This window comes from Oreochromis aureus, linkage group 6 (assembly GCF_013358895.1).
Source record: "Oreochromis aureus strain Israel breed Guangdong linkage group 6, ZZ_aureus, whole genome shotgun sequence".
Lineage (NCBI taxonomy): Eukaryota > Metazoa > Chordata > Actinopteri > Cichliformes > Cichlidae > Oreochromis > Oreochromis aureus.
In genome coordinates, this window is record NC_052947.1 from 24,418,601 (window position 1) to 24,444,465 (window position 25,865).

General features: G+C 43.0%; 2 protein-coding genes across 10 annotated transcripts in view; both read right to left on the reverse strand.

Annotated features, from left to right (window-relative positions):
* The window catches only part of LOC116321354 (RNA binding protein fox-1 homolog 2-like), a 41,557-nt gene extending 31,199 nt beyond the window's left edge, over positions 1–10,358 (reverse strand). For 3 of the 8 annotated variants that reach the window (XR_005613372.1, XR_005613373.1, XM_039613332.1), the window contains exons 1-2: positions 9,158–10,357; positions 1,414–1,464 (exon numbers count right to left, since the gene is read on the reverse strand). Coding sequence is in view for 4 of the 8 variants with exons in the window: in XM_039613332.1 (XP_039469266.1) it covers positions 1,414–1,464; positions 9,158–9,409 (303 nt within the window). In the remaining 4 variants the exon portion in view is untranslated. Of the gene's footprint in view, positions 1–1,413; positions 1,465–9,157 lie in introns of all 8 variants that reach the window. The other 5 variants (XR_005613374.1, XR_005613371.1, XM_039613333.1 and 2 more) reach the window with 5 other exon arrangements.
* A 2,134-nt stretch (positions 10,359–12,492) lies between these two features.
* Positions 12,493–21,812, reverse strand: LOC116321348. 2 transcript variants are annotated; one of them, XM_031741156.2, is made up of 18 exons: positions 21,347–21,812; positions 20,818–20,967; positions 20,514–20,632; positions 20,241–20,424; positions 19,971–20,083; positions 18,618–19,851; positions 17,628–17,752; positions 16,285–16,543; positions 15,912–16,039; positions 15,714–15,810; positions 15,472–15,594; positions 15,009–15,181; positions 14,739–14,836; positions 14,417–14,544; positions 14,017–14,197; positions 13,718–13,856; positions 12,892–12,968; positions 12,493–12,536 (listed from the first exon to the last, which is right to left on the reverse strand). In XM_031741156.2, the coding sequence occupies exons 1-17, from the start codon at positions 21,741–21,743 to the stop codon at positions 12,894–12,896; spliced, it is 3,723 nt and encodes a 1,240-aa protein (XP_031597016.1). In that variant the 5' UTR covers positions 21,744–21,812; the 3' UTR covers positions 12,493–12,536; positions 12,892–12,893. The 2 variants fall into 2 exon arrangements, 1 of the variants encoding a protein (XP_031597016.1); XR_005613266.1 differs by lacking the exon at positions 12,493–12,536 and having other exon boundaries at positions 14,017–14,168.
* Positions 21,813–25,865: the final 4,053 nt, after the last annotated feature.

Consider the following 25,865-nt stretch of genomic DNA (forward strand, 5'->3'; position numbering starts at 1 on the left):
AATCCGCGTCCAGCAGAGAGCTAAAGATAGCATCATTACAGCCGGTAAACATATTGAAGCATTTAGCAGATTTTTCTCAGAATAAGACGACACCACTGGGGGCACCAAACACCAAACATGCCCTGAGCAGGAAGGCTCATCAAAGATGCAAGAAAAGATGCCAGCACCAGCCGAACAAATCGCCATCGTTTCTTGAATAACGACCATCGACTACGCGAGTAATGAAGTGGCATTAATCTTCAGCACAGCACAGTGCACGTGGATCCTTTGCTCAAACGCAGAACTCCAGCACAGGTTTGCGCACCGGGTGACAAATACCATGCCAAGCCATTACCTGATGATTTTACTTTATAAAAAAAAAGTTTGAAAACTACTTCAATAGACAGATAAAGCCTGCCAAGTTTCATACTCCATCTGCAAAGAGCTTGTCTTCCCCTTCACACTTGGGGCTTCTGCTACTCTCCAGGCTCTTCCTTCCAGGAGCCTTTGATCACATCATTCTCACACTGCTGCTGACAGTTTAGCACCTCAGTGTTGTGGAAGCCTCCGCTGCCCGGCATTGTTTTCTTCCTCTCTGTCATTTTTTCCCCCCTCCTGGTCAGAGGCCAAATCACACCTCCAAGCCCCCAAGCAGTCCTTGAATGACTTCTTTCGATCCCAACAAGAGGCTGTTCACACAAGCCGAAACTTTAAAATATCATCAGTTGGAAAGCAAAGATTAAGAGTGAAATCAAAACTGTCTGTTTGACTTCCAGGCTTCTGCAATACCCACTTAGCAGTACTAAAAAAAAAAAGCCCATTCTCATACTGGGGCAAATAAAAGCATTCAAGTGAAGAGAGATAAAGTGCAGATAAGCAGCCGGAGGTTGCCGGGCACCACGGAGTGCGAGGGATGAGGAGATTACGGGCAGAACATGAGAGGATGAGTGGATGAACGGAGGATGATCTAAGGATTAACCACATAAACTGAGCAGTTTAATAACACAATCAGCAGGCTAATACAAAGATGGGCAAACACGCTGTAGTCTTACACGCACACACACATAAACACAAACAAGATGCAGTGCAGTCAAGCCTTTTTTTGTGAGTGCGTGTTTGTGGGCAGAAAACTATAACATCAGCATGTTTGAAGGTGCTAAAAGAGAAAGAACAAGTTGGATTTGCCATCTGAAAGATGATTACTAAGTGTGCATTATTGGGAACAGAAAGGAAAGTGGGTGGAGGGTAATACTGGAGGGTTGTGGAGGCGTGTCTTTTACTACATGACTGCTAATTTATAATCTACACCCCCACCTTGTGGTTTGAAGAGCTACACTGAGCCATATTAATGTTATCTGAATACTGTATAAATGGAAGGAGTGGAATGAGGCCACATTACACAACGTGGATTTTGGCACATGTTTTTCCTCTTACCTGACTATGAGACGGGTATCCGTGATAGCTGAGCGTCAAGGGGTCGTTGTTCTGAAAGAGAGGAGCAGATATTTCGGAAACATGGTCAGAAATTTGTAAAGAAAAAGGACAAGTCGCTTAAAAAACATTTTCATTGCACGGCTGAAAAGCCCTTTCAGTCATTGTTATTCACTCAGACTTTTTTCCTTCTGTTTTTATGCCCACTAAGCTGTTGCCTCCATATTTGACTTTACAGCTGCGTGCCGTTTCTGACTCCTAATCAAATTAACTCTGTTCTGTGACACACTCCTGCTATCTCCCAAGTCAGTCTCCTCCAGAGTTTTCCACCCAGTGGATCTTTTGTCTGCTTGTAAAGCCATGATAACGGGGGCGAGTGAGATCATGCGAGCAGTAGATGAAAGACGGGAGAGAAAGAATGAGTGTCACCGCGGCTCTTAAATCATAAATAGGTCAGGAGTGTCAGCGAGCATGAAGCCCATCGGTGTGAAATGCGATCATGAGCCCTGATGCAATCTCCAACACATCCCTCTCAATGTTCTGGCTGTGCAAAGCAGCGGCGGATACATCAAACATCTGGTGAGTAATTACAGTAAAACAAGATGCAGAGGAGACAAAAAAATAATTTGTTTATGGCCAAATATTAAACATAAATCATTCCTCTACTCCCTAAAATAGTTTGTAACTCACTTTATTCACTCTCATAATACCGTGTTCCAGCTTTTATGCTAATGTATTCCATTAAATGGAGGCGCTTTTCACAGCAATTACAACACACTTTGAAGGGGAAAAAAAAAACAGATTTGCCTGTCTCTGACTTCATATCACTAGATTAGAAAACAACCCAGCTTCTCCCTCCTCCCTCTGTCCTTCCCCCTCTGATCTTCCTTTCATCTGGAACCAATGTCCCTCGTCTGCTCTGTACCCAGGGGGAACACTTTGCTCTGTGCGCTTCACAGCTTGAGTTCGCCTGATTAATACTGTAGCCATCTAACTCTGGACCCCATGGGGCCGTTTCACTAAAACTAAGCACAACATTTCCAAATGTAAGAGGCTCGGTTGAGAAGGAGGGAGCAGGAAGCGTCTTCGTGATTGAAAAATGCAGCTTGCGCGAGTCTATCTCAGAGCCAAAAATGTACTTAGTGAACTGGCTTTGGGAGGTAGAAGCTCTAAATAATGAATCACCTCTTAGAGGCTTGAATAACATGAATAAAGTATGAACCTTACTTTACGGTGAGGCCAAACTCTAAACACAAAAAAAACCAAAACACTGAAGGTATGGGGACGGAACGAGATTCATGGAACAGGCACGCTGCGTCACAGTGAGGGCGGCGCTCTCACAGGCAAACATCTGGAAACATCGTATGAGCAGGAAAATAGGGAAGGACTGGAAATTCAACAGGAAATGGGCAGCTAAGAAAAAAAAGGGGGGGGGGGGGATGGAGGCAGCAAAGACAATGACTCATACACGAGTGGAGTCATGTGCTTAATTTCCTTAAGCAACTGAGCGGGATAAGCGGGGAGGGGGGCAGTGCACTGGAGTCTGCTCGGGATGAGTGTATCTCAGTGTCACTCAACACCGCGGCCACTTGCACCGAACATGAGAAAATAAAAAACTCTGTACTTCAGGTAGTCAATAAAGGCGCGCTGACTCGTTCCGGGGATGGTGATGGTAATGACTTTTTTTTTTCTGGGGAGGGGGTGGGGGGCTAAAACAACAGAAGAAACTGCAGGGAAAGACCGGGTGAGCAATCACGAGAAAGTAGCAAAATGACCTGAAGTCAACAGATGGCAAAGATGGGGAGGAGGGGGAGGAGAGGGGAGAGAGACCAGCTTGCAGGAGGTGGAGGGGAGACGGGAGCAGTCCTGTAATAATTAAATCTGAAAGGAAGCACAGGATGAGAGGCTCAGTTACCTCCAGGTTTCTCCTTCACTCAGCAGAAGTATCCCACTGTACACATGAACCCCGATACCCCTCTTCAAAATAAAAAAATACAGGTGGGGTAGGTGTGTGTGTGATTGTTTAGCATGTGTGGGATGTCTAATTTGGTCACAAGACTCGTGTCTATTCCTATCGCGCCTTGGGACCGCTGCTGTTCTGATGAGGAGGAAGAAAATAGGAACTACATTTCACTACTCCGAGAGTCATCCTACCTAACTCCAAAGCAGGGCACTGCATACACTCGAGAGGATGTGAATCCACTTCTTCCACAAAGCACTTATGTGCTAAGCCTCCAAACTGTTGGCCAGATGATCTAAAGTTTATTTTCCCCTCGGTATACCTCACACAGTAAACCTACACGTGCTTCTTTGAGGGCACGCTGGCTGGAATCACTGGGGGGGGGGGGGTTTGGAGGCTGCTTCGACACTACTGGCATGAAGATAATCATGAAGCAGCATCAGCTGCTGAATCACATGCTACATAATGAAACCGCTGAACACAATTGTGATTTGGATCCCCCAATTTATTTCAGATCTGATAGAGGGAGAATTAACATTTGTATGTAATTATTTACGGCACCACATAATTGCCCATAATGATTAATCTGAATTATCCCTTCATTCCAGTGAAACCAGAGACCAGTATTAGATTTTTGGAACCAATGTTGATGACATTGTGGCTGCTGGCCCCATTTTTACATTTAATATGTCAGAGTTCACTCTAAAAGGCAGTTAAACTTCTAAAGTATGGGGCACTGTAAAAGGATGGAGCCTGATGGGAAGACTAAGTAGCAATAACCGGACCTATACATCATCTCAAAGGCTTTTATGTACTGTATTTAAGAAATGTTACACAAAAACTACAGAAAATCATCACATTTTTCAGCCCTATGCCCCGGGTGTAATGCTCAAACGGTTTCCCAATTAATTTACTAAGTGTACCAATAAAAAAAAAAAAAAAATTAATCAAACTAGAGATGCGCGGATCAACCAGCCAGGGAGTGGAATCGGCTGATTTCCAGCGCTCCTGGCTCTGACCGGTGACCGGCCGGTCAGCCTCACATTTGTCTGATTACAAGCTGGTCCGTTTCATGCATGCACAACACACACACACACACTGCAGGCCAGGGAAAAAGTCACACGTAAACCCACATTCACATGCCAAAATATCATTAGTGTTCAAGCTCCTTACTGTAAGCAAAGACACAAAGTTTGCCAAAGCAAACCAGAAGAGAAGCCACGGCTTACTTTGGCAAGCCTGAATAGATTTGTTCGTAGCAACAAACCTTATCGGGGTCATAAATCACCCTCACTCACCGAAAATGGACATTTTAAAGAAGCTAGCAAAGGGAAAGTGGCTAAAGCTAAAGCTATCCAGAAGTCAGAGCTAGCCACAAGCCAGCAGCCTCGGTATGAGCAAAGGATCAAAGCAGTTAGGAGGAAAAATATGGAGACAAGCAGAAAAGAGAAAAAGGTCAATTGTTTCATAAATCTGCTTCACCTGCTTTTTTTCTTTCTCTTTTGGCTAAAGTAGTATTCAGTCATTCAGGTAAAGGTGATTCAATCTTCTTCACTTTAACTAACAGGAACTGAGAGAAGACCCAGTAACAATCTGCATGTTGGATTTAAGATGTAATAACTTATTTTATTAAAGAAATTAAAGAATCACAATTTATTATCTAACACTAAACATTTTATTATTGCTGATTAAAAGTCATTAATATTCATACTATACACTATTATATATAATGATTTATTAATAAGGGAAAAAGACCATAATAGCACAGTTTTGTGCAGTTTGCAAATAGAGATTGAAGACCAATGTTTAAATAAACATCAATATAACACTACACCCCATCCAAAGCCAGAAATCCTGGTAAATCCCCTAACTGCAGCTCAAAAGAATAACTTATTAGTACTACGGTTAAAAACCACCCGAAGATATTATATTATGCAAAACATGGGTAATACAAGACAATAATAGCTCTGTTTTGGGCAATTCTCAAACACTGAGACTGATGTCTAACTTTCAAATAAGCATGAACTGATACACTGCTACACACCATCAACACTAGAAATGCTGTAAAGTCTCCAGACTGAAGTTAATATAAGGATAAGTACACTCTAGCAACATCGAATTTCACCCCCAAAGCCGAGTCTCAAAACACCACCGGTCTTCAACATGAATCAGTCAAGAGATTTCTCCTTGCAATTCATCACAGAAAATCAGGGGCCCAAAAACTAAACAAATATTCTCCACCGGCTGCAAGAGAACATTTTTCTTGCTGACATTTTCATACCATTTCAGTGCAGGGGCTGAGATGAAAGTACAGCAGGGTGATCCACCTACATTAACGTCCTAGTCAAGTCATTTGTCCTCAGCGCTGTCGCCCCAGGCAGGACCTTATTAGGTTAGAGAGAGCCCCGGTTCCTACGCAGAGTGACAACAAAACACGGGCCGCTCAGCAGCAGGCCAGATGGATATTGAAGCCGACAAGCTACTCTCGACAATTCCCAAAATCTGACCAGAGCTGAAGACGCAGGGTGCCGTTATGAATCCTCTGTCACCCTGAAAAATGCAGGACTTCCCCGGTGCTGCACTGGAATGCAATACAGACTGATTGTGTGTTGTTCGGTTGGCGGGGAGAGCAGCACGCTCATTTAAAATCGGAGAAGGGCAACGGCAGAGGCAGGAAATCAGTAGCTAATTTCTCTGAACTCATACTGCTGAAAGCACTCAGCTTCTTCTTCCCTTTTTCTTTTTTTTCTTCCTTCCACTGGCTTTATTTGCCCTCGTTAGCTGAGCATTCAGTCATTCACTGCTTGCTGCACTGATTTATAAACGCACTGCTGCTCTGCTAAAACTTTGCAGCTTTGACTCAACAGAGCACTTCCTCCCACTCCACTGTGATGACATCAGAGCCTAATGAGAAAAACAGCAGTGTCAATAACCAAACGGGAAAGATCCCATTATTAGGCCGCAGCGGTATAAATTACTTTCTCTCTCTACCGCAACCACACCCCTGTTCTGCTGGCTTCACAGGTCAGAGTTCAACTCTTGCCGTGTCGTCAGCAATACAGACTTTTTTCAAAAAATCAAGAATGGAAAAAAAAAAAAATAAGGAAGGGAGACAGCGTGCTTTGCAAGAGCCAGGGTACCAGATGCTGTAATATTTTCCAGTATTTACCCTCCTCCTGAAGATTAGCTTTACAGACGGCCTTCTCTGTGATTTTATAGAGGTTTCTTGGAAAGTCAAGCGTCCCGATTTAAGGAACTAAGGAAAACTGAACGTCACCCAACCCAGTTTGCTTCTGAAACCTTAATGGTGTCAGCGGGTTAGAGGAATAAAAATACGTCAGTGTTTTACATACACACACTGGGTCTGGGGGGAGGGTGGGTGATTCGCTAAGCATGTGGCACAAACCACAGTGGAAAAATGGTCTGTACAGATGAGGGTTTTTATTTTTTGTTGTTCCTAAAAGGCCAACGGTAAAAATTTACACCCAGTGGAGATTTTGGAGTAATGAAACGCAAATCTATGGATGCATTTTCTGCCTTTTACTTTATTTACTGGTTAATTTTTATAGTCTGCAAAATGTCAGAAAGTAAGTTTATGGTCACATTTCATGTCTTCAGACGTTCAGAGCGCACATGTTTAATGAGAAAACATTTCAACATGTAAATGAATCAGAACGGTAGCAATACTGAAATGTATTGACTTTTGTATAGTATTTTTTTTCCTCTCTTATTTTCTTTACTAAATGTACCTGTATATTGTTTACATGTTTGAAATAAATTAACAAACAAACAAAACATAGAAAAGTGGTGAAACTGCACGTATAGAATGTATGAATAATAAACTTAAGCTTTTTTCTTATTTTCTGTCATACGTACAGTGTCACAGTGGTGTGCTATCATATTTAACACTCAAAATTTCTCATAGTGAAGCTCGGTGCTCCAGTTTCAGGCTTTTTTTTTTTTTTTTTTTTTTTACGTTTGGGTCTGTGTGATGTCAATGACAGGGGATATATCTCTAAAACTGCCATCTCAGCTCTTGCTGTGAGAGTACAGAAGCTCCGCCCACTTTTTATTTAAGAGGGGCAGCCAATCCAGTCTAAAAGAAATGTGACCTTAAATGCAGAGGAATTAAACCAGCTCGATTCAGAGGATGAAGTGACGAGCTAGACAAAGGCCCAAAGAAGGATTATTTTAGGACACTTAATGTGGAGTTGGAAATGAATCTAACGGCTGCCCTTTGATTGTTTGATTTCATCAGACCTGCAATGACAGCATTAGAAGAGAAATTCACTTGCTATATAAAAATATAGGGCTGGAAGATGTTTTTTAATTACTCGTTAGTGCACTAATAGGAGCTCTACACAATGGACTACACTATATAAGCTTCATCTGGTTTTCACCAATATCTGTGTGACGGCATCCCATAAAATCCTGGGCCTTAAATAAGGATCTCAGGGATCAGTGCGGTTATAATGCCCCCTCCAGTTTGAGATGTGATCCCATTAGCTGGAAACAAAGCCTCTTTGCTGCCAGTGATAGGGCAAATCTGTTCCTGCACCATCTAGGGGAGGAGGGGGTTCTCCTACTCTAATTTCCGGACTGTCCAGCCAGTTCACGTTCAATACATTTTAGGGGCTGAAGCTATTGATCCGTGCTCTTCTCTCCCACTCACACACACACACTCTCTTCCCTGCACATCTGTTTTTAAGTGCATTACATTTCTAGCCGTGTCTGTCAGCACTCCCTCGACTGACAGCAGGACGACGTTAAAGCCAGCCATTTAGTTTTCCAAACTGGAGCAAACAAGCCACTTCACCTCCATTACTGGAGCTTTCAGCGATGGAGAAATAGCTTTCTGTCTTCCACTGGAGTACTTCACCCTACATAATCCACTTTAATGATATCCAGAGCATCTTCGGGCCCTCATGTGACGCTCTATTAATAACAATATTTGACCATTTTGGGATCAATGAGGGAAAGGGGGGAAAAAACCAACAACAACAAACTGATTATGCTGACTGCTAGTCCACTTTAGCAGTGGTGTTCATAAAAGCAGGGGTGTTAGGATCCAGGCAATTGGACGGATGAGTTTTAAGCTCCTTGGTAAAATGATCATTGTTTACTCTAGATAGCCTGCAGTCTGCTGCCCCCCCCAAAAAAGATCAAACAGTCAGATATGGACACTGACTCATTGTAAAGCAAACGTTGTCCACACTTATGCCACACAGGAATGTTTTCTTTCCTGTTTGGTGTAGTAAAAGGCTGGATGTGTTTACGTTCTTCACCCTCAGCCGGGGCTGTCTGGGTTTTCATACACCAGAAGATGTTCTTTGGAGAGTTTTTAGAATAACTAATCACTTAGCTATGAACCAGGCCAATATAAACCGGATTACTGCTATTCCCCTTTAAATTAACTGTCTGAGCTTCGCCGTAGCATCTATAACAGTCCAGTTAACGCAGTGAGTTACTTTGTTACTAATCCAGCTCCATCTTCAAACAGCATGTAGAGTCATCTACAGCTGTGGTGGCATTTCCTGCACAGCTGGTAATGGGCTGAGCAGTCACAGGCCTGTGTGGTGGGCCCTCCGCTACAGCTCTAAACTATCCGCAACTATCACGCTGATCACGCATCTGAAACACCGGTAAATCGTGAGATTACATTAACAGCATAGGCCAAATTATTAAGAGAAACCTGGCCTTGCACCACGATTGCGTTTAGCCGTCTTTGCCTTATTGTATTAGGAAAAAGAAGAAAAAAAACAAAACAAAAAACAATCCTCTCTGTACCTGACCAACCTCGCCCATTCCTCCTGTGCCGTCGATGCGGGGACGCTTGCACTCAGCGCCGGTCGAGTCCACCAGAGCCGCCGCTGTCTGTCCGTCAGGCTCCGGGTCTCCTCGTTTCATGCCGCGAACAGCTGCAGGAGCGCCACCGGGGTTGGGATGCACCCCGGCCATGGGGTCCAGCTCTCTATCCCGGTCTATGAGACCCCGGGATACAGGCAGCATGATGGATGCAACGTCGGTCGACATTAACATTTAAAAATCTTCTTTTGTTTCCTCTCTTCAGCTAAACGGGGGGTAAAATAACCTAATCTAGTGCACCTCTGTGCTTAAATCGGCGGAGGGATTAAAACAGTCTTTTAATAATCCAAGTAGCTTTCACTGTATTTTGGGCCTTTGTATGATTCCCCCCCAGTGAGTTGATGTATCTGGAAATGTTTTGGCTGCCTGGCTTAAAAAATGTCACTTGAAAAAAAAAATATATATATAAAAGGAAATCTCACACAAGCACCGTTTTCCCTGTTATTTCATAACAGAGCCTCCTGCAATGCGAGCAGCTCTGTCGGGCTAATTTGCAGCTGTGTAGCCCCTGTCTGCAGACCGTGTATGTATTTACTGCGGGGCTGCCTAAGAGGCCTACGTTATTTCAGATCATAACAAGCCAATTAAACAAACACCGATCAAAACAATGGCTCCTGAGCTTAGCCTACCGCCTAGTTTCCATTTGCTCCCCCCTCTCTTTCTCTCTCTTTTTTTAACCCCACTCCAGGAGAGCCGTGTGTGTTTTTTTTAAGAGCACAACATCAATACCCTACCGCAACCTCAAGATGAAAAAAACCCTCAACATGTCTTCCCCGTCGCCCTTTTTCCTCCCTGTTAGCCACAGACTTTTACCACAGAGCAGAGGTTCACTGAAAGTCAATCCTCCTCAGGAGCTCTCTCTTCCCATGTTAGTCCGCAAGTCTGCGCTTAAAGAAAAGACGGCTTCTTCCCTCCCCCCAAAAAAACAAAAACAATAAAGCCAACCAACCAACCGAAGGACGGACAGACGGACGGACGGACGCCGGGGCTGCAGCGTTTCCTTCTCCCTCTCTTTCTCTCGCTTATTATTTTCTTTCCGCTCTCCGCTTTCCCGGTGTGTTCATGTAGCGTGTGCGTTACAGAAAGGAAACTGTCCTCCCTCCCTCCTTCCTCCCTCCTCCTCCTCCTCCTACTCTCTTGGTGTAGTCATTCCCCTCCTCCTATCTTCCGCTCTTGCCTTTGAACGCAGAGCCAGGCAGCCATGCAGCCTACAAAATACACGCAGTGTGCCGCAGTGCTTCCATACATTTCACCGAGGGGGAGGTGTATGAATGTACGTGTGTGTGTGTGTGAGAGAGAGAAGGGGCGACATGCACTACAATCCAACCCCTCTCCCCCAAAAAACAAAACCGTAACTGTAAGCTGCTTTTCCTCTTCACATTTTTGTTTGTGCGCAGTTCTTCAAAATAAAAGTTTTTGCTCTTTAATGTTGGCCACATTACATGGCTGAATATTGAAAGGGGGTGGGCTGCTCGGGAAGATTTCATGCCTAACTCATTACACAACCGATACGCAGGCCAAGGTCTTCACACAAGCCCAGCTGTGAGTCATGCAGCATGGAGTACCTTATGTTCCTCTGGCATTTTTATTGCTTGGATGACACCCAGTGGTCAAAGGGTACCATGGGAAAGGAGCACTTCAAAGGGGAACTGTTGTAGCGATTTAAAATACAAACAAGAGCAGACTTGCAGAGGTTTATTACATGTGTTGGTTCAGCACAATCTCGACTCGCTTGACCTGAACAGTCCCAGTTTAATTTATTTTGGAAAAAAAACCTTTTGCAGGTGCCATGACTCCTCCCCCTCTCCCTTGCAAACATTCTCGTTTCCCCTCCCCTACTCTGATAACTGGATATTTCGCGATATACACTTATAATCACGGTTGATTGAGTGACTTCTGCACAATAAAGTCTCCCTTGCACATTACCGCAATGCACAGGTTTAGCATTTTAATCATTAAGAATATGCAACGGTTGTTTTTGACCTCATGCTTTATAGCCTTTATGCCACACAGACAGCTGCAGCCTTACATTTATCAATCATTAACACATGTGGATTCTGAGTTAGTTTCTATGTGATGTGCACAAATAATAAAATTCAAGCTGTAAAGTAGACAACTGCCCAAGGACACCAAGAGCCAGGGGTTTACTGTGAGATGCAACATATTGGACCTAAAAGGGCCCTTTAGGTGATTTGTGCCTTATTGAATAAACTTGAAGCTCAGTCCTTATTAGTGGGGCGACAGCAGAGCGTCTGTGGCTCAGGTGGTAATGGTGGATTGATCCACAGCTCCTCTAGTCTGCATATCAGTGTATATCTGAGCAGGTTACTGAACCGAGCTGGTCCTAATGCATCTATCGGCACATGTGTGAACGCTAGACAAAGTGCTTAGACCAGGGATGTCAAACTCATTTTACATTGCAGGCTAATCTTATGTGGGTCAGGCCAGTGAAACGCCCCTTTCTTTTAGTGTACAGAAACTAAAATATACAATCTCCAAGATATTTTATTATAAGGAAAATAATTGAAGTTAACAGGATGTCTCAGTTTTTCCCTACATGATAAAGAAATGCAGCTGTAGTAGAAGAAAGAAATCTGTCAGCAAAACTCTAAGATTAAAGTTGTATGTAAATGTACTAAACTCAAGAAATTATCAGGGTGTAGGGAAGGCCCGCATCAATAGGAAAAAAACAAAAACAACCTGTAGTACTTTGTCCAAAATAGAGGTCCACCACCACATTCTCCAAAGTTGTCCAGTGGGCCAGATTGGAGGCTTTGCCAGTCCAGTTCTGGCCATTGGGTCTCATGTTTGACGCCTCTTTCTGGGGGGGCGGGGTTGTACTAAGTACTCAAATTGAGTAGGGAAGTGCCATCAGTAGGTTTTTCCTGGCATACATGGTCGATTTTTTGTAAAATGTGTTCAGTCACAGTTGCATTACTACTTGAAGCTGCATAATAATCATGAATAACATTCACACTGTAATGAGGTCAAGCATGTCATTTCTGTCCACGCTGAGGTTTCTACCTCATTCTTCGTGCATAGCCTCCAGTCATCCTGCTCTAAACATGCACATAAAACCTACAGTATGTTCCACATAAAGTTTAACAAAGCAAGGCAGACCCCATGTGGGCTCAGTCTACTCCACAATGATAGCATGTCCACGCAAAGTTGCCTCCCACTTTTTTTGATGTACTGCTGCTTCCTACTGTAAAAGCTAATGGCTGTCAGTTTAAAATAAATTAAAATACCCACACATGCTACTTGAGAGCTTTTATTGGTAGTTAAGAGTGATGGCTGAGGCCTGAAAAAGAAAAGGCAAAGAAATGGTTAAGAAATTAACTTTGAAGTATATAAACGAGACATAAACACAGCTGTGTTACTGGTCAGACAATCATCTTGGCTAATTTCATGCATTTACTGTGGTCTAACTGAAAAAACAGGAAATGGCTCAGTCTGAATTAATAATTCAAAACTTTCCTCATTACTAAAACATTGTCCTGCTGTCATATGGAACTGTAGCTACTACTGGCTCTCCGGCTGTTTTCGTAGAGTAGGCGGCTTGTGAAGGAGTTCATTCATGGCCGTTTTGTTGCGATCCACCCGAGTTCACAAGAGTGTGCTGGGTGATTTGAGGACAGAGCGCTAATTATCCTCACCGTCACTGGCCAAAGCATCCTTCAACACAAGGACCGTCACGTGGCGAGCAGATTTCAGTCGAACACATGAAGTAGATCTGAGAGGGAAGAAAAGTAGAGCAGGATTTAATGTTGTGTCCAGTCTCCAGAGTGTGCAGCGTAATATTACAAACAGCTGCTGGCAATTGAGATGGGGCCAGAATTTGCAGCTTACAAAATGGCTCCTCCACATCTCATTAGGAATGCTGCCTAAGAGATTTAGAGATATAGCCACAAATCGTCTTCAGACAACACGTTTCCACTAGATGAAAAGATAACTCGTCTGAACTGGCACTAATGGAAAGTCTACAAGCACACATTTGTTCACATTTTAAGTAAATTAAGACAGGAAGCCTGGAAACTGTACTGTGTAAGAGTCCCGAGTCACCCCTCATGTTTTTACAGTTTCCTTGCAAGGAGTCACACTTGTAATTTTTAACATGTGTTAAAACAACAGTTTATACCCAATAAGTGTATCCAGAACAATTGTTGTACATGTATACGTGTCAACTGTTATGTCACAGGACATTATGAAATCATGTTTATCATTTCAAGTTTGATTTTAACATGCAGGTCTGTGTCTCTGTAAGGTTTGAGCTAACAGAAAGGTGTGCTATTTTACAAACCCATGGCATCCAAAAAAACAAAACACAACCCCCCCCCCCCACTCCTCTCAGTACCTGCAAATCATTTTAAATGTCATATCCCAATTTAACATACAATCCTAGGCCTACAGAAGTATTTACATGCCAATAGAGTAGCCCAAAACCATTATGTGCAGAACTCAAGAGGGTGTGTTCCTGCTTACCTCTTCATCCAGATCCTTAAACTCACCATCAGGAAGGAACTGGAAGGTTGTGATGGTGAAGCGCCGGGTCTGAGCATCAGGAGAAAGTGGCTGAGATAGAACAGCCCGTGGCGGGGCTGGGTCCAAAGGGTTGGGACATCTGTGGAATAGTGGAGAGCCAATGTGATAACACGTTTTACTTTCCATGTAAAAATCAAATATTTGTGAGAAGAAAGTTTTGATACTCCTACGGACCTCTCCTCCTCCTCCGAGCTCAGTTTTTTCCCCCTCCTATGTTCTTTTCACATTTTTAAACCTACCCATTGTACAGCAGCACCCACACAGCTTTTCCAGAGCGGGGGTAGGCCACGCAGAAGTGTACCAGCAGAACTAAAGTGGGATCCGGAGAGTTGAGGAGCCGCACTTCCAGACTGAGAGGCTTCCCCAGCATCATCTTCAAGGGCTGGTGATACTGTGGGTAGTAGCTTTTGTACTGGTCATCTGCCGTGTAGGTGTATAGGACTAGCATTTCACTCTTTCATAAGCAAGCACAAGATCTCAAAGCTGAACTGGATACAGTTTAAGACATTCATACGATGCCTAAATATAGAATTTTACCACAATTGTTTGTTATTAAATTATTTTTCAAGCCATCCCAACCAGTGTTGAATGGTTATTTGATATTAAAAAGCATTTTGTCTTGAAATTAGTACAATTTACCTTCAGCAATCCTTAGCTGAACTCCAAATGCCCCGTAGGACTGAATTTCAGGACCGAGGGTGGGAGTTTTAACTATGTAGCTCACAGTCAGAATGGTTCCTGGCATGTACCTGCACTCCACCAGCAGCCTGAGAATTAAGAGAGGAGATGTGATAAATAATATCTAGACAGTTTAATCATTTATTGTCATTTCTTCATCTTTGTTGCATGTTATTCATCCACCAAACTGTCCATCATGGAGTTATTCACTCCATCCTTCAGTGACATGACAGAAGCTTTCTGTGAACACTGTGGGCATATTAAAGGTAAATATGGGTCTGACCTGACAGGAGAATCTCTTGTGATGGTGCCATAGTTGAGGCTGATTGCCTGAACCATGTTGATGATTTCTACCATATAGACAACAGTTTCCCCCAACATCTGTTAGGATGGGGAAAAGGAATTTCTTAATGCAAACCAAAGGAATCATGGAATACAACTGGACTTTTCCTATATTTTCCCCAATTAGCTATAGAATCATTAAATCAGCACTCTAGTAACTATAGGAAACACTAAATATTTGAAGTAAATGTTCACACTGGTCAAATCTCACCACTCTGCGTGTCCCACAGCCATCCATCGGGATCTTAAACAAGGCGTAGTCCGAAGTCACTTTCTGAGGTCTGCAGGTGGAGTTGCTGGCAGCGACAAGCAGGGCGGGGGAAAGAGGGGGCTCCGTGATGGAGGCAGGCACAGAGAAGACAAAGTGGCGGTCAATAGTGCACTCTGGAGGGGGATGCAAACAGACAAACACAGATACACATGCACAGTTATGTAAAGGTCAGATGAACCAAAGGTCAGAAATCTCAGGAGGCAATTGATAATGAGACCCAAGGTATCTTATACCCTTTTCACATTTTGTGTCACTGCCAGCTTGAATCATGCTGCGCTGGCCCTGAATATCCCTCTTCACACATCCAGCAGCTGTAGCGCTTACATTTCTGTACCCAAAACATCTCAAATGTACTCAGCTAAGTGGTGTGAAAAAGCCAGTGGGGACGCAGACTGCAGCTCACCATCCATGGGGTAGTAGCAGGCAGGGGGGTGCTTGTTGAAGCAGCAGCCCATGGAGAGGCACTGTGTCTGGGATAGAGAGCCGGATCCACAGGGGAGACGCTGTTCGTGAGGAAGGTTGCACTCTGAGGGACAGCACGACAAATGTCAGCCACACAGTTAAAATAACTCTGAATGGCCAGGAGAAAACAACCTTTGGCAAATTGAACAGCCTTTCAGAGGAGTAAATATTAAGTCTATCTACCTTGCCTGGGCCCCGAGATGGCAGCCGGACAGGAAAACTGAGACTCCTTTTTGCCATTTACTGTCATGTAGATGACAGTGATGATGTATAGCGTACCCTTTTAGAGAAAAATGTTTATACAAGAGTTAATAGGCACATAAAATAGTCAATTATACAAAAAGGTCATGTGCTCAGTGTGAAATCCAAGTCAATACTTGCCTGCACACTCATGTGGCAGCGTGAGTGCAACTGTAGATTCAAATGGATTTTGCCATCTTTGCCTTTGGTTGCAGAGTACCCACATTGCTTTGGGACATCCTTGAGGTTCATCTGGTTCCCCCTGATGTCTGAAAAATACATTTGGAAACGCACAACAAGTTATTTTTGTGTGCACTTTAAAGCGGCACAATTATAGATCTCAGCAGGCTGAAGGGGCTCCGTTTAAGCACTCCCCAGTCAAAACAAAGACCAAGTCTGCCACTCCCACTCACAGTAAACCAAAGCCCCTGAACCATGTAGTATTCAACTCATGCAGAGATGATGGCAAACATATGCACCTGGAACGTATACACCACCACACAGACGCACACACCTTTAACAACTATTTCTGAAATGGGACCAGAGGGGAGCTCCACAGTCATCTCATGAGAAGAGCAGAAGATTTTAGGCTTTGGAACAGCAAACGGGCCGATCCCAACCTTGGTGGTGCTTGGTGGGGTTGGTGTGGTGAGTGGGGCATCTGTAGCAGGATTGTCAGAGGGGCTTTGAAATGGGCACTGCAGGTCCAGAGTCCTGTACTGCGCCATGGAGAAGTCCCAAAACCGTAGAGGTAAGGAAATGGTCGTGGGAGTCTAAAGCAAGAGAGATAAAAATCAATAAGAGCAACCACGCATAGTTTCAAGCGCCTGTATTCAAAAATAAAGTCTGCCAGTGAAGGTCATAAAACAGTTCAGCAGTTGGGTTGAAGAGAACATAAACTCCACCCAACACAGATGCATGCAGAGCCAGTGCTGCATATAGTCCATATGGGATTAATCATAAATATGCGCTGCTGACTAGGAAGAACCGCCCGGCTGTGTTCTATATGCAAGCAGGACTTGCTGTAGTGACAACACAAATGGTGCAAACTGCCATCATCAGCAATTCAAAATAACTTTATATCTTGCCATGTTGCTGTAGAGGACTGCAGTTCATCTGTGCATTTGTTCCCCCCGCCCATCCATTTATTCATAGAGTAATGAAAATTTAACAAAGGAAAAATGGAAAGCAACCAGGCAACAGATTCAGAAATTAACAGTTTAACCAACACTTGCATAATTTTCTTGTCAGTCTGTCATTGTGATGGCACTGAATATCACAGTACTCAAGGATTCCCTTTGAGCTGCCTTGTTTTTGTGCATGTGCCATTTTATCCTGCATATCCAAGACGACCGTCCACAAGAACAAAACCACTGACAGGTAAAGGAAGCAACATCGATCACTGATCATGTCATTACAATGCTATGTTCTCTTTAACCTGCTGGAACCTGGCATCCTTTTGGCTCATTAGTATGACAACACCCACCTAAACACTGTTACAATCTGAGCAGACAGAGGTCAGGTGTCAATGCCATAACAAGTCAGAGCTGCTTTGATAAATAAATTGAACCTACACAACATTTCAGGTGGTTTTAAAGTTGTGTCTGACCGATGCATGTCGACGTCTCATTCCAATTCAATGACTAGACGACTGAAGTTGGACATTGCAGCATCAGCAACATTAGGCAATTAAAAGAGATATACGACGGCTGCCTTATTTTGCAAGTTAGACATTTTCAATAATGCACACAGTTGACATTTTGGGAATCAGTGTGCTATGCTCCCATTACAAAACACAAAGTTAAAGCAACTATGCAAAAAGCCACAAGAATGACAGACTAAAAGCACTGATCCCACCTGTAAGTGGCTGTGGCAGGCAGGCAGAGGAGAGTGGAGAATTACCCCAAAGCCCTCAGTCATCTGTAGCATGTACCTGCAGAATGGAGCCACACTGGAGAGGAAAGTCCAGACGTTTGTTTGGTCTGGAGTAGGAACCAATATTAGTTACATAATTGCATATTACATACAAACATTTTTCATCTTGAAAGTAAAACCCAATTCAAACACACTGACAGTGTTTCTAAGCTCATCTGGGAAAAGATACGTTATTTCAGACGTAAATGCGCGCTTATTTTAAGACCATGGTTTTCTCCAATGTCTCTGGTGACAACAATAAACAAACCAGCTTGTTCTGAAAGTCAGATTCTAAATTCTTACCTTACTATAACTGATTAATTATGAATGCAACAATAAAAACATACAGAAGCTAAACAAACAATGTTTCACCATGTTTGAAAGGTTTAAATGTTACAACATTTAAACAGGTCAGAGTCTGGTTAGAAATTAATTTCCACAGGAAAATGTACTTGAGTCAGAGCGCCACTGCCTCCACAAAAAGTGAATAAGACAAATTGTGTCGAACCTTCCACTAGAAAAAAATGAAATCTTTGAGGGGGGGGAGAAAAAAAAAAAAAAAAAAATCCTTTAAAGCCATTGTATGTTTCATCTTTGCTACATGAGTTTTAGTAAGTTTGAGACTTCTACATCACTGGGAATTTTTTTCCCCTTAAATAATTGCACAATGTGTATGTCTAATGCAGCAAACATGACACCAAGTTAAATACTTAGTCATGAGTTATAGTTACGGTTAATATTTGACTCTTTTTTTTTAAGTATATTTTGCTGTGATTTCTTCGGCAGCACCTCAAGACCACAAATCACAAATGTACTAGGATTTCTTCTTTAACCGAGGCAGCTGGCAATAAAATAATATGAAGTGTCACAGCTAGTCTGTTTATCTAACCACTTGCCAACACAAAGAGCTCTTATGTTTGGACAAACACCAACCTTTGACCTGTATAGAGTCTGGGTGAGTAAAAGGCAGGAAGGCAACCATCCTCCCAGTCATACACTGGAGATTAGGAGTCCATGGAGAGGGCCCAGCTGGGGTTGTAGAGCTTGTGGTGGGAGGAGTAGTAGTGGTGGTGGTAGGCTTTGGTGTCATCACAGGTGGTTGAATCTCTGGATACTGAGGCAGAGGGGGGTGGGGTGGAATGTAGTGTGGTGGGTAGAGAGTATTATAAACATGGTAAGGATAAGGATAATAGCTACATATTGTGTGACTGTAAGGCCGACAGATCTCTTGTGGAACTGGTTTCTGAGGTTCCTCTTTGGCAGGTGTTGGAGATTCAGCTGGTTGTAGGTAAAACAGATTTGAGAGAAAGCCGGGGTTGTAAGCAGTGGTTTTAATAGGGTCAAGTGGAGCAGCAGAAGGTTCTGGGTAGGACACTGGCCAATAAGCATAATAGGAGCTGTAAGAAGAAGCTGGAGGACCTATAGGCTGTTTAGACTGAGATGGAGGAGGATATTGTGGACCAGGAGGCAGAGGAGCAGGTGGCTGGTTTACTGGTTCAGGATAGTAAGGCATCTGAAGATAGTACTGAGGGTAAAGAAGATGTGATGGAGGTTTGGCTGGTTTTGTAGGTGGAGGAACAGTAGTGGTGGTGGTTTGAGGTGGAGTGGTTGTAGCTGTTGTCACTGTTGGGTAGTAGAATGACATATGGGAGTAATCAAATGGATACTGAGGAGGTAAATTAGGCACTTGATGTGGAAACTGTCCATTTTCAAGTGGACCAGGATTGGGATCAGGCCTGGCCAGCACCATGACTGGAGAATGGTAGTGAGAAGGTGGATATTTCAAGGAGCCAAAAGAATAAGGTGACTTCCCAGGAAAATTTGGCTGGTGTCCAGGAGGACTGTCACCAGTGGGCTGAGGTGGCTCTTTGGCTTGTGGCCCAGGAAGGTAGAGCTGGGGGAACTGGGGCAGCTGGGGGAACTGGAGACCAGGATAGCTGTAGTCAGGATAGTCTGGAAATTTTGCGGCCTGTTCTGGGGTTGGAGGTGGAGAAGGGGCTGGAGGTGGAGGAGGGGAAGTGGATGCCGGGATGTTGGGATACTGAGGGTTGTCGGGAGACAAAGGTGGAGACCAAGGTGTAGAGGGTGCATAGGGGAACCAAGAAGTGACTGGGCAGGAGAGAATGTATTCATTATCACCAAATACAAGCTCAAGCTGGAGACCATCCTGTGAATAATAATATTAAAAAAAAAAAAAAAAAAAAAAATTAAAAAAATTAAAGGAAGTGTTGCAGATATTATTGCAAGCCAACAGTCTGGTAATTCAGTTAAAATAGGAAAACTTACTCTACTGGTGAAACAAGGAGCACTGGAGTAGATGAAGAAAGTATGCTCCTCAGACTGGGAGTCAATATAGTACGCACACTGTTCAGATACAAATGGATGCAGAGCTCCATTCACTGCAAGACATTGAACATACTCTTTTTACTCAATTCACAATGAAAAACCACCAGTGTTTAAAAATTGCATACATTTCCACTATTCTTCAAGACCACAAGCATTAAGATATCTTATCTCTGACCTTTACATAAAATACACACAAACGAAACAAAAAACCTTTCACTCCCAGTGCAGGTATATCTTTCTCCTGTGCATGGATCTGCACTGCCATGCCAAAGGAGGAGCAGAAGACTGAGGGTGGTGAAAGAGGGAACGAGGGTGTAGGAGTTGATATCTGAATCGGGCAGGAGAGCTTCAGCGGGGTGCCCCACCACAGCAAGGGCAGAATGTAACTGTTATTCTGACAGAAAGCAGCACAACAAAGTCAGGGACAGTTAACACAGACCACGAGAGACAATGATGGCGGGCACCAAATGCTGCCGCTGGTACCTCCTGGGTGATGTAACAGGCGTCGTACGGTACCATCATCTCAAGGTCACTCCACGATGTCCTCAGAGTGTAACCACAGTATGGAGGCAACTGAAACACCGAGATCGGAGAGGTTCCCACTGTAGAAACAGGAAGTGTAAAGAACTGATTGCTGTTGGGTTTTTCCCTTTTTATATATTTGGAGAAATCACATATGGTGAGCTCTCTGAATATAACAACAGAAGCCTGGTTAATTCAACGAGACATACAATGGTGCAAAAAAAACAAAAAACACAAGACATTTCTTCCAACAACACCAACTTACCTCTGTCCACTAACAGGTGTGTGAATCCTTGACCGGAGGCAGTGAAGATCATGACATCATCGTCACACTCCACCAGAGGACTCATAGCGTGCCACTCAGAAAAATGTGTACTGGACTCAGAAGACAGGCCCAAAACCTCCCCCTGAAAACCTAGAGGATTAAAAAGCCAAATACACATTAAAGATGTAGTTCTTGTTCTTAAATCACCCTCCCAGTTTGGCATAGCAGTCATTAGATGTGCTGGGTATTGTTTGTTAATGATAGAAATGTGTAGCAGAAGCAGAAATGACTGTTTTATCCTTCATGCTGGCTGCACCCTACATTTCCCAGAATGCAAGTCGCTCACAGTTTAGCTTTCAGGTGTGCTGTAGATATATGGGTATCCTTACTATATCCGAAGATTTTGGTCTTCATACCAACCCAAACTGACTCAAAGGAATTCTTACTGAAGCAACTAAAGGCTTAATAAGCGCCAGCCTTTACTCACCACATAAAACACCTGTGAATAAAATAAGAGTTTGAGGTTAACCTGTAAAATCTGCTTGATGTCCATGTACGGACTCTGGAGTCCAGGACTTTGGTTTCACGCTAACATTCCCAATATTCCAAGACAAACTCTCGGGCACAAATTTGACGTCCGACTTCTTAAGTTCTGGTGTACTGAGATGTGGGTGTGGCTCTCCAGATCCAGGCTGAAGATGAAGCTTGTGAAGTCCCTGCTCGTTAGATTCGCGCAGATCATCGTATCCTGTCCCGGTGTGCTGTCCAGCTAGAGTTTTGTCCTGTTTAATCCTCTCCCGTTCTGTAGCGGTAAAACCATCCTCCCACTGCCCTAAACTTACTGAACAACACAACTGAAACATGTAAAAATAAACAGTTGCCACAAATAAAAATATACTTTTTCCTCTTTTCTGTTTGCAAGACATCGCCGGAATGGACGCTTCGTGCCCGCGTGCGCGCAGAGGGCCTCACCTGAACACGAAGGCGATCAATTAAGTCATCAAGCACGAGCCAATTAAAAAGCCTGCACAGAGAGAGAGAGAGCGAGACAGGGTGTCGAGCGAAAAGCTTGATGGGAAATTTGATAACGTTAGCACCAGAATGAATATGTTTGCAAGTCTTTGGGTGAGTCTGGCTGTTATTATTTTAAGGTTATATTAATATGGTCCATCAGTTTTACTATGTTAGGTAATTTGTCTGCTATCCCTAGCATATACATCAACTGCAGTACTGGGACATTTAAATATGTATTTTTAACGTCATTTCTAACAATTCCTGAAATTCAAGGACATCAGAACATTTTGGAAGCTCAGTATTTTGTCATTTTTTTAATGCAATTATGGCCCGTAGTCCATGTTCAAAAAATAAGAAGTGATTTTTGACTGTTTTTAATGGTTGATTTTTTTTTACTATTGTTGCTTAAAAATTAAATACAAACTTGAAATATTACCTAATTATCAAAGTAGTTGATTTTTACTTTAAAATTCGAATTGATGAAATATTATTGTGAAATGTTTTGTTTCTTGCGGACTTGTAACTATGGGGGGTTGTTTTGTAATAATACTGTTTTTTGATTTTGCAGTGTCATGGTCTGACAGATATGGAAGCTTGCTTCAGCCACTGAGGAAGAAAAGATAAATAAATTAAAACTTTTTGACATCTATAAGTCGAAGTTTCAAGTTATTTTTTTCAGCACTCCGGGAATTTTAAGGTACCCAACTTAAAATTTGTTAACAAGGAGGAGGTAGACAGGGCGACTGGAAGTCCCACAGCATTTCTATTCCTTATTTCATAGTTACATGATTTGGTGAAGAGAGTCACGAGGTGTTAGGACACGAGGAGGAGATTCATGGGAGCGTGATAATGGTGGAATATTCCTTGGCTATTGTGCTGCTGCTTGAGGACGGGGCTTAATCCTAAAGTTAAATGGCTTTGTTAATAGATTGGACGCCCTGTGCCGCTACAGTACTGCAGGGAGCTGAGGGGACTGGTCTAAGAAGAGCAAAGTGATTTGATGTGGGAAGATGGGTGTTGCAACTATTTCATCACATCAGTGTTTTAGTTGGAGGAGACGAGGCGGAGGCTTTTATTGGTCTGCTAAGATAGCAAACAGAACTTTATGAGCTGTGCTCCAACACTGGAGGACATTAAACGGGGCTTTAGAAAAACGTGACCTTCTCCATAACACTGAGATATTTTTAAGGCCAAACAATAAACTGATTAATCAAGAAAACAGCAGACAAATGATTGTAATAACCTTTATTCACAGACAAAATTGAAAGGACTAACAGTTCAAAGTTTTGCCCAAAATACACCCCAGTGAAAGATAAAGATGAGCTCGCATCGATTCCTTGGGATTTTAAACTAGAAGCAGCTACTTCTGCATAATACCCTTTCACTGGACACCCACTGCACAATGGATGTTAGACTGCACGCTCTGCAGAGGCCCACATGTTGTGACAGGAATAGAAAACTCCACTGACTCAGAAGTGGCATAAAATGGGAACCAGCGCTGCTCCGCACCCACTCAACATTTACTGTGAGGATATGACGAACCGTCAGGGGTCAGATGTAATGGGTTTGACATCTATTCAGACTTACTGCCAGGAGAAAATGCTTCTCCGAGTTCATTCCCACACCCTCTGACAATAATATAGCTCTCAAATGATTTTCATCTCAGCAGTACTACAATAAAAACAGAGGCCTACACTATTAGCTCTATTATCACCCAGACGGCATTGCAAAAGGTTATGTAACACGGAGCCTGTGAGAAATGTATTCACTTCAAAGGAGACATTCGGGTTGAATGGCATTTCAACTGTGTGTCTGTCATGTATTTACGGCCGCAGCTGATCATTATTATTATAATTCTGGTGATTATTTTGTCAATGAAATTGTCAGCTAAATGTCAAAAAGTAAAAATGCCATCCCGATCTATCACCGTCAGTTCAGAATCCAAAAATATTTCATTTCTTCACCAAAACTGTAACCACTGATTGCCTGATCTGGTAAAATTCATTCATCCCTCTATATATCCATTTTCTTCCACTTGTCCATTTCAAGGTCACAAAGGGGCAGAGCCTATCCCAGCTGTTATATTATATATGGCTAACTGCAATCAAGTGATCACACAACAGTGCTTAAAGTATCTGCACATTCACATAAAAAGCCTCCTCTCTGACCAAATAAGGAGGATGGTGGGTTGTGTTTGTCCACTTCACTCTGGAGCTGCTGTCTAGCACTGCAGGACGGATCTGACAAGTATACGCTCTGGCCTGATCAGCAGCCACAATCATAAACAAATATGATGAATTTAAATAAGTAATACAGCAGCTGCAGCCAAAGCCAGGAAGTAAAGCTGGCAAATAAACTGCTGGCTAAGTGAATGTGTTGCAAGATTGATCAATATCACTGCCCGATCATTACAAATGTATTTGAACAGAAGATGCCTACAGCTCTCTCCTCTTTGTAGTGAGCTCCTCACACTAAACAGGCATGGGCCTGTGGATGCTTATAGGCTTGGCCTTGTATAGTTTTATTATGTTTTCTGGTTTTTCACCCAATCAGACATATGTACATCTATAAAAACTCACTGACCACTTTATTAAGGATACCTTAAAAAAAAGTGGTTACTGGTTGACACAAATACCTGATCAATCAATCACAGAGCGGGAGCTCAATGCGTGTAGGCATGTAGTTCGGTTCTGTGGATGATAATCCCATCAGAGGGCAGAGGAGACTGGCCGTACTGCTGTAACTCAAATTACCAATAATTTCAACCACAGCAAGCAAAAAGGCCATCTCTGAATCCACAACACGTTGACCCTTGAAGCAGATGAGCTTCAGCAGCAGAAGACCAGACTGGCTGCCGCTACTGTTGGCCCAGAACAGCAAACTGGGGCTACATTCAGACGGGCTCACCAAAATTGAACAACAGAAGTTTTTAAAAACACTTCCAGTCTTAAAACCAAAGTGCTTTACACTAAAATAAAATAGGAAAAAAAAAAGGTTACATAATCAAATCAAAATGTGATACTATTGTGTCAACATGGGTAAAAATCTCAGAGGATTGTTTCCAGCAGCTTGTTGAACCTATGCAAGGCAGAATTAAGGCAGATCAGAACTCGAAAGGAGGTCCAACCCGGTGTTAGGAAGGAATACTTAAAGTGAGTGTATGTATCCAAGTTTCCCCTCTATGAAAAAGTTTCATCAGATTTGGCACACATGTTCACGCTGGCTCAAGGCTGAAGTAATTAAGCCTTCAGTGGAGCTCCATGCTAAACGGCACAAAAATACATTCCCCCTCCTGCTCTACTGTACATTCTCAGCTTTCAACACTGAACTGTGTAAACTGTCCGGGTTAGGCTGCTCATACTGAATCTATACTGTCAACAAATGAGGGAATAAGTGAAAGAGCAAAGGAAGCAATTATTGTATCTGTCTTCATCCCGCCTCCTGCAGGATAAAGCCGCTGTTGTAGCACTAACACCAGAAGTTCCTTAGTCTCGACCTGAGTCTGGTCTTTAGTGAGCTACCAGAGCCCGAGGGGAGATAAGGGGCCTGCCAGGCAAACAAACAAACTTCACATCCAGATAGAAACGTTCATTTATAAAGCTATTTATGTGAAAATGGGAAAATCCATAACGGCTTAAGCTTGCTTTAACCCGAGACAGATGATGAAAAGCTTTTCTAGATGTGCACTGTCTGACAAGTAATCCCTTAATTACGCGGTTCTATTTGACCAGAGCCGACAAGAAGAGCTATCTGACAATGTCAGTTTAGAAAATGACAGTTTCTGAGGTTCAAATATGACAGTTTGTCTATAACTGAAGCCTCATGTATGTTAACATAAGGCGTTATTAATATTCATCACTGACATTTATTCTCTGCGTTACTCCTACCCTTTTGTTTTCTTATTTAACAAAGGCTTGCGTTTCGGAGGAAAACTAAATCTATCGGCGATCTATCACGAGTTCATAAAGGTCAGAAAAGGTTTATGTGTATATTATATAAATTGCATTTCTGATGGAAGCTCAGGCCACTGCGTG

Excerpts from the sequence above, each read along its gene's own strand:
- LOC116321348 (XM_031741156.2), bottom strand. The coding sequence starts at position 21,743 with ATGTCTTGCAAACAGAAAAGAGGAAAAAGTATATTTTTATTTGTGGCA. Across the intron at positions 16,040-16,284 it reads TTCAGAAATAGTTGTTAAAG|ACATCAGGGGGAACCAGATG; the intron begins GTGTGTGCGTCT and ends TGTATTTTTCAG. Across the intron at positions 12,969-13,717 it reads TTAAGGATCTGGATGAAGAG|ATCTACTTCATGTGTTCGAC; the intron begins GTAAGCAGGAAC and ends CTTCCCTCTCAG.